We start from the raw sequence: 12,950 nt of genomic DNA, 5'->3' as shown, positions 1-12,950 counted from the left end.
AGTGCTAAGTAAATATTGTGCTGTGCAGTGACCTTATGGGCACTTTTTCTGAGCTCATCCAGCTGCCAGAGATTATTATTTTATGCATGTTTATTCATGTGGAGAGGATGCAGAATGCTATTGCTATACGTTTCTGTCAGTCTCAGAGAAATCCAAACTTGGATCTCTCAGAAGCAGCTCTAGATCTAGAGGTAAAGCAAAAGCCTATCTGCCATCACTGGATTCTAATTAATTAATGGCTTTTAAAATGTTTTTTCACCACTAGCACTTTGTACATAGGTGTAGTTTTCCTGAAAGGTTCACACTGAGCTCTGCTGTGACACAGAACCTTTATAGGTTTCTATTTTACTTGGCATTTGCAGTTTTTCCTCCTTGGCACAGGGACTGAGTGACCTTAGCAATTGCCAGCAAGGGTACTCCATATGATGAAAGCAGGTGAAAGGGAAAATAAGGGCGGAACTAGGTAAAGCCAATTCATACCTCAGAGGAGGTGTGGTCCTGTCCTCTACCTGGCTGTGGTCACAGTCTTGTGAAATATAAAAGGAGAAGGCAGAGGTTTCTTAAACAATCTGGTGCCAGGATCCTGTAGCGAGAAGGAAGGGAGGTGCTAGAAGAAATGCAGAGCAAGAAGTCAAGAGTGTCAGCTGGGAAAGATGTGGGACTCACCGGTGCTCTGAGCCTCAGCAACACCATCAGCTCTTCCCTGAAGGCCTGTTCACTGGGCTGAGGGTTGCATGGTAGCTGCCCTCCCTTCCCCAGCAGACTGACTTAGAGGAGAACGGAGCTATCATGTCCCAAGGAGAAGTAGCAGGACATGGCGCTGCCAAGCCCCAGGACCAGGGATGGGCATGGATGGTCCTGCTAGCTGCAGTGGTGCTGCAGGGGCTGACGCTGGGCTTCCCCTGCTGCATTGGTGTCTTCTTCACGGACCTCCAGCACGAGTTCCAGGCCAGCAACAGCGAGACATCATGGTTCCCGTCCATCATGGTGGCCGTGCTGCATGGAGGGGGTGAGTGACGGCAGGGAATGGCCTCCACCACCTCCTGCTCTTGTGCTGTTGGTGGGGGGATGTAATGAGGATACTTTCAGCATTTCATTAAGGCGGGTGGTGGAAGGGACTGGCTGATTGGCACTACACAGCATTTCCAAGACACTTGGATCCCACAGTCCAAAGCTAAATGTCCACAGATTCCATGCTCCCTTTTGTGACTCTCAGAGTCAGCCAGGACCCTTGGTCAAAGAAGACAAGTCCCTTTCTCAGCCCAGTTTTTCCAGATCAGCAAAAACACGGTTATTTCTCACAGAAGCTCTTTGAATAAGCCAGCACATAGTGCTGGAGCTCCGGTGCTTTCTTGGTTCATCTTGTCCACGAGAGCACATCTCCTTCCAAATGCCACATGACAGCTCTGCTCTTTGTGGCTGAAGAGATGCCAAAAGCTGAGCTCCTCAGTGCTGCCAGCTGAGGCAAAGCCTTAAAAGCAGCTCCTTGGGCGGTGGCATGGAGCACACACCTACGCAGGCATCAGGGTGGATGTGAGCAGGGCTGGATCAGTGCAGAATGTGGGTCAGGCAGCACCCTACAGCTGCAGGGCTGGAAGGAGCATTTTGCTCTGTGGATACTGGAGTGAATCACTGGTTTTCACCTCAAAAAAAATATGGGAGCAGCACAGGGCAGTGGTCCCAGATTCCACACACAGATGTGGGAATTCTTTTTCTGCAGAGAGAAAACCAAATTCCCAGCAGCTCAAGGACTTCCCAGTGAGTGGTCTGTGCTTTGTGACCCATACAAATCCTGAGCTTATTTGATGAACAGACATCCCAAACCCTACCAGGCAACAGAAGGAAAGTTTCCAGTGTTGCCCATGTATCCAAGCTTCTCCCTGAGTTCATTCCTGCTCCCTTCCAATGCTGGTGAAAGTTGATTCCACATTATAAAGCAAAAAAACAGCCCCACAGCCCTGAGTCACACTGATGTGAAGGCTATGGCAGGTTCAGTCTGTACCATGCAGGATATGGCCAGCAGCCACCTGCATGGAATTGAGAGTTTGCACCTTAGCAGAAAGAGCTAGGTCCAGAATATCAAGATGCAGATGGAAAGAGATGTCGAGGGAAGCGACAAGGGAGGAATCACCACTGAGAGTCAGCAGAAATAAAGCAGTATCCTTGGGGCTTGGAATTTGGAAGCTGTTGGGCATTCCCTATCCTGCTTTCCAGCCCCTGTGATCCTTCTGTCATTAGTGGTAAGGATCCAACTGGGACCTGCTGGCTCTGGGAAACGGTCTCAGAAGCACCTTGGTCCCAGCATGTCCAGGAAGGACAACTCTGGCAGTATCCACAAGAATGTAAATTATCCTGTCATTTTCAATGAAGTAATTTTTGTGTAGGAGGCTAGAACCACTGTAAAAGGTAATACAAAGACAGCCAATACATAGATCCAAAAGTTATAAACTAGATAAGGAAAGAATAGCTTTGTGTTGATATTCACAATAGAATTTGTCAGGGCACAGCCAGAGAGTTGTACTTTGCTTGCCAGTTATGTCTCCTCTTGTAGGGTGTTAGAGCACAGGAGGGCTTATTCTTTCCCCCAGTAGCAAAAGGCAGGAGTTACATAAACTGTAAGGAAAAAAAAAAAGCAAAATAAACAGAGATCAAAGCGTCCCTCTGAGCCAAGCACATATGGCTTTTGCTGCAACTTCTGACCTCCTTTGGAGGGGGCCAGGCTTTACTTGATTCAGGTTCTCTGGTTACATTTCAGCACTTAAATCTGTCCCAAAATTGCATGCTGCTGTCACCAGTATCTCTTAAAGGTGCCACTCTCTTCACATTTATTCCTTTTAATTCAGAGGAATTGAAGGGGAAAAAAATTTATTTGTTGCAAAAATTGGAAGAGGAAGGGAGATGGGCAGAGCAGCCTGTTCCCAGAGCAGCCAGTACTGGGAGAAGGTTCCATGCAGGAGAGCTATTGAAGGAAATGGGAAAGGGCACAGGGCAAACAATAGGTCATAACTCAGCCAGACATATTCCATTATCGGTGTTATGTTCCTAGGTAAAAGCCATTAATGATTATTTTGTTATAAGATAATTTGAGAGACCTAGGGTGCTACATCGGTGTCCAAAAGGAGATTTCAGGCTGTAACAGGTTCCTGCTCCTAGATATCCATGCGTACAGAACACTCTGCACTAACTCATACAAATGCAGCACTTTTGTTGATATTATTCTTGCAAAAGAAAGCACAAAAGCCCCAGGCAAGTGAGAAATAATATTTGAAACACAGACAACAGGTAACCAGGAACTAATAATGACAAATCTTTATGGGTTTTAGAGCCAATCTCTTTATTTTAAAGTGTTCAATTTATGCCTTCTTGGGCTAGTTAATTAAGCAGCAGTACCATCTTTAATGTCTTCAGCAGGAGGCAAAATAATCCAGTCACTTTTGCTGGACACTTTTTCAAAGGCCAGTGAAGTCTGAGGTGAAAATCTCCCAAGCAGATCAAAATACAGACAGCTGCACTCCTAATTTTAATAATGTTCCACTGTTCACTTGACTGTGTGGATTTTATTTCAAAACAGATGTTGATTTAGGTCACAAATGTGCCACAGGTTATATTCCCTACACTGACTGACTCCTAATTCTGCAGCTTACAGTCATTTTGCATTTGCTTCCATAACCTTAAATGTTCAGAATTGGGAAAAAAGTTAATAAAACCTGGGAAACCTTGAGGATCCTTAAGGGAACAGGAAAAGAAACGCTACCTCCCGATCTTCTTCTCCCAGAGCATGCAGAAAGAAGCACATTCCCACTGGTGGGCTGCAGGTATGAACTAATCTTTCCCTGCCCCAAAATGAAGGATGTTAAATGTCATTAACAAACAAGTAATTTATCATAATCTCATGGAACTCACCAGAAGTCCATTTCCAAGGGTTTTAATGAAAATCCATCACATCCTACTTGATGGTCAAAATCCCAGCAGATCACAGACTTCACCTCAGCCAACAAGCTGCCCAAGCACTTGGGAGGATCATGGAATATATTTTCTCTTCCTGTCTCCTCCACTACATTAAGCTGCTGGGAAAACCTTCAGGGTCTCTAGAATACATCGTTTGATAATTGCAGCAATCCAGCAGGTACAAAATACTTCCTTCCTCCCTAACTGCCTCCCTTTCCCTTCTCTACTTCCAGGGCCCCTCTGCAGCATCCTGGTGAAGCAGTTTGGCTGCAGGTTTGTGGTGATGCTGGGTGGGCTGCTCAGCGGGCTGGGAATGGTGTCCAGCTCCTTCTGCAAGTCCATCAGCCAGCTGTACCTCACAGCTGGCCTCATCACTGGTACGTACTAGAGAGCAAGGAAACTCAGCTGCTATGCTGGAGAAGGGAAATGGGAGAGCCCCAGCTAAGTAGTCACATTTTTCTACTCATCTGTGAAATAGGAGAACTCAACAGCCTCCCAGCACAGCAGAAATCCTACAGCCACTAGACTTGGCCCTCACACCCCTTTAGCACACACCTCACCCACTCAAGCTCACTGGGAAGTGCTTCTCTCTGGAAAAAGCAACAGGTCTCCAGAGGGTAAAATGGAGAAAAAGTATGTCTGTTCTTTTTAGTAGCTTCTCAGCCTTTTGTCTTTCAAGAAGGGAGGGTTTTTGTTGTTTTTCCAATCTTGGAACATAATGTGTTGCGATAATGTCCTTCTCAGGTTCCCTGAGCTTGTATTTCACCACTCCCAGACTGGGGAAAAATGGAGACATCTTTTTCTAACAAAAAACCCTGTTGGTTTTGAACCGAAGTAACAGATGGGAACTTTTCCTTTCCAAATATTTCTCCTATGTAACTGACATTCGACTCTTGGTTTTTAATAACACAGAGAAATTAATTCCTTACTCTGGAACCATTCCTGCTGGATCTTGCAAGTTAAGCAGTGGCCACTGCATAGAGAGAAAAACAAGCAACTCCCTGAGCCCTGATGAAAGCATCAGGAAAGCAGCGCTGTTCATTGCATGTGGTATAAAACCCAAGCTTTTAATGAACAATTCCATAGCAACTTTAGAAATTACAGCATGTACCAGAAAAATGTCAGTTTAGATCAGTATATTTACTATACCCAAGAACAAAAATAGTTTAATTTACATGTAACATCCTTCTTCATCCCTGGTGTGGCGTTTCTGAATATTAATCAATCCCTGGGGGCTGTGTGGCCTGGCAGGTCAGAAAATCCTTCAAAGGCAGATGAAATCATCTGTGGGTACACCCTGAATCTGGGCTCTTTTCACCCTTTAAGACAACAAAGAGAGATCATTTATTCCCATCTTTAGGTCTGGGATCATGTTTCAGCTTCCAGGCAGGAGTGACTGTGCTGGGCTACTACTTTGTACGGTGGCGGACACTGGCCAATGCCATGGCCTCCACCGGTGTCTCCCTCGGTTTTACGCTGTGGCCGCTGCTGTCTCAATACTTGCTGGACGAGATGGGTTGGAGAAACACCTTCCTCATCTTTGGAGGAATATTACTGAACGGCTGTGTTTGTGGAGCCATCATGAGACCCATTCAGCTGGCATCAGGGTCACTTCCACAGTCTGCCAAGCCCGAAGAGGAGCCAGGGAGCAGAGCAGAAGAGGCACAGCTGTCCAATGGAGCATCTCCTCACCGCCCCACACTCCAGCAGCACACCAAAAGGACAAAATGCTTCCAGGTGCTGCAGAAGTACCTGGCTTTTGACATCTTCTGTCAAAACAAAGGTTACCAGATTTACACTATTGGAGTAACCTGGATGATGATGGGGTTTGCCTTACCCCATGTCTACCTTGTGCCTTATGCCATCCACAACGGGGTGGAGGAACGCAAGGCAGCCCTCCTCATCTCCATAATCGGGTTCATCAACATCTTCATCCGCCCTCTCACAGGGCTGCTCTCAGGACACAGAGTCTTCACAGGAAGGCGCATCTACCTGTTCAGCCTGGCTGTGCTCCTCTGCGGGCTCAGCAATTTCATCTGTGTCATTTCAGCTGAGTTCAGTGTGCTCATCCTCTACTGCATCATCCTCAGCATAGCCATGAGTGGCGTCGGGGCGCTCACATTCCAGGTGCTGATGGATGTGGTGGAGATGGACAGGTTCTCCAGTGCTCTAGGGCTCTTCACCATCCTAGAGAGCACCACCCTCCTCATCGGGCCCCCGCTCACAGGTGAGAGAGGCAATGAAACCTGGCTGAGGGAAAGGTGGTGGTTTGGAAACTGGTGACAAGTGTTTGGTAGCATCAAGAGGAATTAGGGAGTTTCCAGACACATGGTGTATGTGAATCATACAAAGGGAGCAGTATAAAAGGTAGGGTTGGAAAAGAACCATCAGCCTCCTTTGACAGCTGGAAAGTAATTTCTACAGCTGCATCTAGATCACACTGAAAATTACTCACTTGGTATGTGATCTGATATATATGGGAGCAATGACAGCTTTTTTTCCAGTGGCAAGAAGCCAACAGGAATAACTACGAACTTTTTCACCTTGTTATCAGTTTGCATTGCTTTATCCATGAAGTCTCAAGAAATTGTGAACATCCCATTAAATGAATTATTTGTGTTCACAATTATTACCAGTCCTACATTATTCAAAAGCTTTTGTTCAGTCTTTTTTCCAAGTTCTGGAGAATATTAATTTTTCTCTGGAGACAAGAAAGGAGCTAGTTATGACTCTCGGTCCAATAAATTATTCACAGTTCACTCCAAATGCCACCAAGTGACCTGTCCAAGACACACCTGCTCCTGCAGTAAATTCAAAAGACCAACAAACAACAAATGTCAACCTGAGCATGTCAGCCTCAGTTCATGCGGTAGTTCTCTTCTCCAGACAATGAATTGTGGCTACTCAGCAGGAAAATTATGTCTGGTTCAATAATGTGGTGGTAACATGCAGTGTATTTCAAGGTACTCCCTGGCATTAGTGTGTTAGTCACTCCTCTCAGAGAGCAAAAAAGGTCCCTTCTTGGTCATCTCTGACAGGAGCAGCAGATGGGCAAAAAAAAGCACAGTAAAAGCAGCTCCATTTATGTTTGTAGTCCTAAAATCTGCTACAGAAAAGTACACCATGGAAAGAAACATCACCAATCTTGACTGAAAAATACAAGCAAATAAACACTATTCCAGTATTTCCACACTGATAAACAGCCTATGGAAGGCATCATGTATTTGGCCGAAGTATCACTTTTCCATCTCTAATACTAGTGTTAAATGATTCCCTTGATAGCTCACATTTTTAAATGGTTTATATTGAGGTCACTTAATCTTGCCGTGCTGTGAATTTCCTTATCCTTCATTAAACAGGATTAGAGACAAATGTTCAGTTTGGTGACCTTACCATGTAAATTTCTGAGCTATTTCTCTATCTAGTTGTTCTGTTTTCTGCCCTAGGATGTAATAGGGTCACTCATTCCAAAAGCCACTGAGTGGCACAAGAGTCCTCTGCTGAACAAATGAAATAAAGCAGCAGGTTGGGGAAAAAAATTACAATTTCCTTTCTTTCCTGATTTCTTTGTGTATTGAGAAATACTTTCTACAGAAGTATCACCTGATTTGTGACTACAAATAAAAAAACTAAACAACCACTATAATCCAGAGCAGAGGAGAGAACTTAACTCATCAGAGAATGGTTGTCTTTTGTATATGGCAGTTTGCTGAATGATTCAGGTTTAACATTCATGTAAATGAATGCCTTTAGTGTGCCTCTTCTCTTTGGCTAAGCTATGACTTCTATTTCAGGTCTCCTGGTAGACATAACCAGTGATTTCCACTACGTCTTCTACAACTCCAGCTTCTTCCTGATATCAGCTGCATTATTTATGGGGCTCAGCTTCTGTGCTCTGGAAAAAAAAAACAAATTGAGAGAGGCTTCCAAAGAACATTTGGACAATCCCTCCAGATATCAATACAGTGAAATGCTGACAGAACCAAAGGCTGTAAGTCAATCCCCTCCAGCAGTTGAGTACATCACAAGCATATGAAAATAAAAGATGGGAGGAAAAGTGCAACACCATGAAGTGGTCTGTACAAAGCAACACAACACTGATAACACTGATGGCAGATCAGAAAAAAACAGTCTGCTTTCCACTACTGTCATCTTCCTTTTGCACTTGCACTCCACAGGGCCTTGTCAGACTCCAAGACAGTGATCCAGACCATGGGCCCAGCACAGAACCCGGCACCAGCCAAGGAGATGAAGCACAAAGAGATCTGAGCTCTCCAAAAACAAACCATAGGATAACAGCCATGGGACCCAGCACCAGGAGACAAAAGCTGGGATAGTTCAATTGGGTTAGGTCATCACCTTTAAGAAGTCACTGGAATTTCACAAGGGCATTCCAGTTGGAAGTGCTGGATAACATGTATTAATCAGTAGTTCTTCCCAAAGAAATATTGTTGCCTCAACCGAATCTGCAATTTTGGTGCACAGGCTTCCTGTTTGCTTCCCATGTTGGGGGTGGCAAGTCAAACACTTTCCACAGAAAGTGTGTTATTATTTTCTACATCTCTAAATATTATACAAAAGCAGCTGTGTGGGTTGTAGAACTGAGACAAATCTCTAGTAAGATCAACTGTTTTTTCCTATGAAGCATCCACAGGAGTTCTTCAAGCCAAGGACATTTCAAAGCCTCAAAATTCAACTCCAGAGCCTCAAAAAAAAAAAAAGCCCCCAAAACAACCCACCATGCCTTGGAGTGTCTGCTTTGTATAACTACTGATATCTGAAGTGCAGTTTAATATATCATAAAAGAGGATTCAAGGCTCATGTAAACACGCTTCAGCACTAACTGGAACCTATTTGGAGCAGGGAGGGTGATATCAGACCTAAGATAAAGGATATGCATCCTTTTATAGGGCAAAATACAAAGAAACTGTAATTCCTTTTTGTGGAGATCAGTTCAGTTCTTTATCTTAGACTTTTAAGCCTAATTACACCAGCATTCTCATTATAGAGAACTTTGTACAAACCTAACTTGTATTTCTTATAAGCACAAGCAGAACTTAAAAAGAAATCTGTGGGGAAAGCATACTAAGAAAAGCCAGTGTTGCTGACTTTCTATCCATACAGCCTCGACTGTAAGTGGCTTTCTCTGCCACATTCCCAGGATTTAGGCTCCTCACTGCTCAATGGCTGCAGCAGCCTCAGCATCAGCTCAAGATACAAACTGTTCACGTTCTGTGTCAACCCTGATCCGACAGATGAGGGTAACAGCTCTTGAAGCACGAGGATAAAGATAACCCAACACAATCAAAAAGATGAAAGCACAAAATGGGAGTGAAATAGAAGAAGTAACAGCTTTCAATGGAACTGCAGTGCCTGTCTAAGGACTGTTATAGCAAACTCAGCTGCAGTGCTTATCTGGAGAACTGACCTATCACATTCCTAGTGACAAACCCACAACTTTCATTGGAGCTCCCCAGACAAAACAAACAAATCTATTTAAAAAACCCCACTCTGGATGAAACCATTGGAAAATTGATTACAAGGTCTTCAGAGACTATGATGGCTTCACAGGTGCCTTTTACACAGAGCCCTTCAGAAGGGCTCCTGCTCCCACAGCTCAGTATCTTCTCCAATACTGCCCTGGTATTACAGACCCAGGAGGATTTGCATTTCCTGATCAAACCTATACTTAAATAAGATGGTTAGGGGGAGATATCTGATCTCTCATCACATATGTTTATTAGCTTATGTAATGCTTACATGGTCCATAACTATGAAGTAAACAGGGACTGGTGCTTCTCAGTTTACCAAAAGAGACTGATGTACATTCCTAGGAAAATGAGGGGACTTTCTCACAAAAAAGCAATAAAAAGGGATTAATTCCAAAATTTCTTCTAGCTATTGCAAATAAACAGCTAAGCAGCTGAACAGGCTGTAATTTTCTCTGTGTGCAATTCTTAAATTTTAAATTCTTTTCACCTTTCGATATTCCTTTTCTATATTCCCTTTGTGTTTTCTTACAGAAATATGAGGTTATGTGGCCCCAGATCCTCCCACTGCTACAAAATGTCGTGGGCAAAACAGGCAAGATATAGTGTAAGCTACAATCCACCAAAATTTCTCACAGGAAACAAAGGTTAGGTGAAGGAGCAATGGAAGGCACTTCCTGCATGGAGCCAATTGATCCACCTGTAATGCTTTTGCCTTGGTTGCTTCAAAAAAGGAAATGTACAGGGCAAAACCAAAAAATCTTCATCAACTGAAGCTGACACAGAGATCAGCTCCTCCTACACCAAGGCAAAGACACCTGTTTTAATAATTTCTTGATTGTGCAAGATAATTTAGGGTGGAAGGCAAGGAGAGTGCTTTTCAAAAGTGCTTTTTGATACTCCCAGACTTATCACTGGGGTCACTGGGCCCTATTCACAGGTGCAGAGGGAGGTTTCTGGGAAGAAAAACAACCAATTCACAAACCTGTTATTTTAACATTTCTCAAATTGCTGACTGAAACCTTTCTAATAGAACTTAAGCCTGAAAACAGGGTTGTCTCCCCTGGTTACTTTCCACAGACCCTTTAAAAGTAATCTACAACCCACAGGTTTGAAGCAAATCCTCAGCAGACAAGAAGTAACATTTTATGCTGTGTTTCCAAGGTGAATATGATGTCTTACTTCCCATGACAGAGAAAACAACCCACTTCATCTCCTTTCCACGGGTCTCCTCTTGCAGGAGCTTGGCAAAGGATAACAGGAGAGACCTGAGCATGCTATAGAACAATAAATATTTCCCCTCAGAGGGATCCTACAGAGGCAGCAACACTCAGTCCTTAGGAATCTTGGGGATCAGAAGGAAAAGAAAGTGATAAAAGTTCCCCTCATTAGTTTAAAGTCAGCCCTTTACACAAGGCAACCACAGCCTCAATGAAGCAGTTTCTTTAACACCTGCAGAGATTAAAACAACCCTGGCTTTAATTTGGGACAAACACTAATAACTCAGCCAGGTTACAAATGAGAAATCACAGAGCCACAAAAATTGACTAGAATTAAATGTTCCCTGCTCCCCCTGTCCCCTCTTGCCCCTCCCCCGCCCCCTTTATCACTGAAGATATTCTGACCATTGCAAGATAAGTATTTTGGCTGGAAACACCTTTCCTCACTGAAATGAAACATTCACACTGGGAAATTCACACTGAAGTATTGCAAGATCATGATCCTTAAAAGCCTAAGATTCTCTGCCAGGATAATACTTGGGAAAGCTTAATATTAATGATTCATATTTAATAGCAATAAACCCCAAATAAAGGTTACAGCAATCTTACACACTCTAAGACACCTCTGAAGTGCAAAATCACTTAATTTAAGAGCTTGGCTTGCTGTTTGCAGACATAGCTAGTAGCTATAAGAAAAGAAACAACTACTAGAAATTAAAATTTCCTCATTTCTGGCTTCAGTGTGCTATGGATGTCATCAGAACAGCCCCTGGAGCTGTGACTACCCTGGCTAGACCAGCCCCTGCTCTGGGAACTGCTCTAGCCAACAGCCAGTACTTGGAGCACTCAGACCATTAAACTATACAGCCAATATTTGGAGGGTAAATGCAGTTCTTATAAACAGAAGTAATAGCATTTTTCCTTTTTAAACACAGCTTCCCCCCCTTATTAGTCAATCCCAGCAGCGCTCTGTTTATCTGGACTAGCAGCCCGTGTTTGCTTTCTCTGCTCCTGCTTTCCCACATTACTCATTCACCTTCTATTTAATGACAGATGAGGCTTTAAAGTATAGCAACACTTACCACTTACAAAGGCACACATTAGAAGAGATTTCTTACAACAGTAGCAAAAGATTCTAATATAGACACAGTTTGTAGCACCTTTGCTGATCATTTTCAGATAGATATACTCAAATATGCAGATAAATACATGTATATATTTAGACATACACATAAATACATAACGACTCCAGCTGATAATCATGCTAAGAGCTGAAGTTGTTAGCACTTAGCCTGGCTTAAACTTTTAGACCAGGTAGAAATAAATATCTTCCTTTTCATGTTCTGTCTTCCCACACCGTTACAATGTTAAAATATTTAGCATTACTGCATTCAGTGAAGCTTCTTTGCTCACCTTTCTATTCCCATGTAGTCATGGGCAGATATTTCAGTGCCCTCGGCTGTGTGGGTTATCAGCCCACCACTCTTGTCACTGGTGCCATGTGGAGCAGTCCATGACTAATTTGCTCGATATGAAAATCAATTGTATTTGAGATAACACAAAAGACAACATATTCTCACGGCCTGTTCCTTGACTTATCCACAGAAGAACAGCCATGCACGTAATTGCTTCAATAAAAGCAGTACAAATTTCTGCAGAGTCCACTCCCACAGTTTAAGATCTTTATTAACCTTCACCTTGTATATTTACACAACATGCACCATAACTGAACCCTCTTGCAGCACGTAAAATTGTGGTGGTTTCACTGAGCTGTGTTACTTGAAGACAAGGGAATTGCTCTGCTCTGTGCCCAAACCATTGTACAACCAAGACGAAATCACCTCCTGTCTTTTAATTCACTTCCTAGCTTTGCTTATATATATATTTTTTCCCCCCACATAATTTCCCTTACTGTGCAAGTATTGTGCCCTGTTTTTACCTTTTCTCCCTCAGCTTCATGAATTGCAGTCCTGGTATTTAAACTGGGACTGATCCAGGAGCAGCACTACCGCAAGGGCAACAGCATTGGGCTGGAACACCAAAACATACACAGAGGTGAAAATTATTTAAGTAATCAGTGAGAAAGGTTAACTGCTTTATAAAACCAAGCGTTTAAACAGCAAAGCTCTGCCATATGACGAGACAGTCAAATATCTCGACACAGGCTCATTCATTTTTATATAAAGTATATAATATATCATGTATTTAGAGAGACACGGAACAGTCATCACCTCTCCTCCTGAGAGGAGCAGAGCTGCCTCCCGCCCACAAAATGGCGGCCGCTCCCGCTCCT

At 43.4% G+C, this 12,950-nt stretch overlaps 1 protein-coding gene across 1 annotated transcript; it reads left to right on the top strand.

Moving 5' to 3' along the window:
• Window positions 1–520: 520 nt before the first annotated feature.
• SLC16A5 (solute carrier family 16 member 5) lies at window positions 521–9,881 on the top strand. Its single transcript, XM_059864652.1, has 4 exons — window positions 521–1,009; window positions 4,182–4,325; window positions 5,309–6,175; window positions 7,743–9,881. The coding sequence occupies exons 1-4, from the start codon at window positions 790–792 to the stop codon at window positions 7,982–7,984; spliced, it is 1,473 nt and encodes a 490-aa protein (XP_059720635.1). The 5' UTR covers window positions 521–789; the 3' UTR covers window positions 7,985–9,881.
• Window positions 9,882–12,950: the final 3,069 nt, after the last annotated feature.

This window comes from Haemorhous mexicanus, chromosome 20, assembly GCF_027477595.1.
Source record: "Haemorhous mexicanus isolate bHaeMex1 chromosome 20, bHaeMex1.pri, whole genome shotgun sequence".
Lineage (NCBI taxonomy): Eukaryota > Metazoa > Chordata > Aves > Passeriformes > Fringillidae > Haemorhous > Haemorhous mexicanus.
The sequence above is the reverse complement of the archived record's forward strand: the minus strand, read 5'-3'. Positions and strand labels throughout refer to the sequence as shown.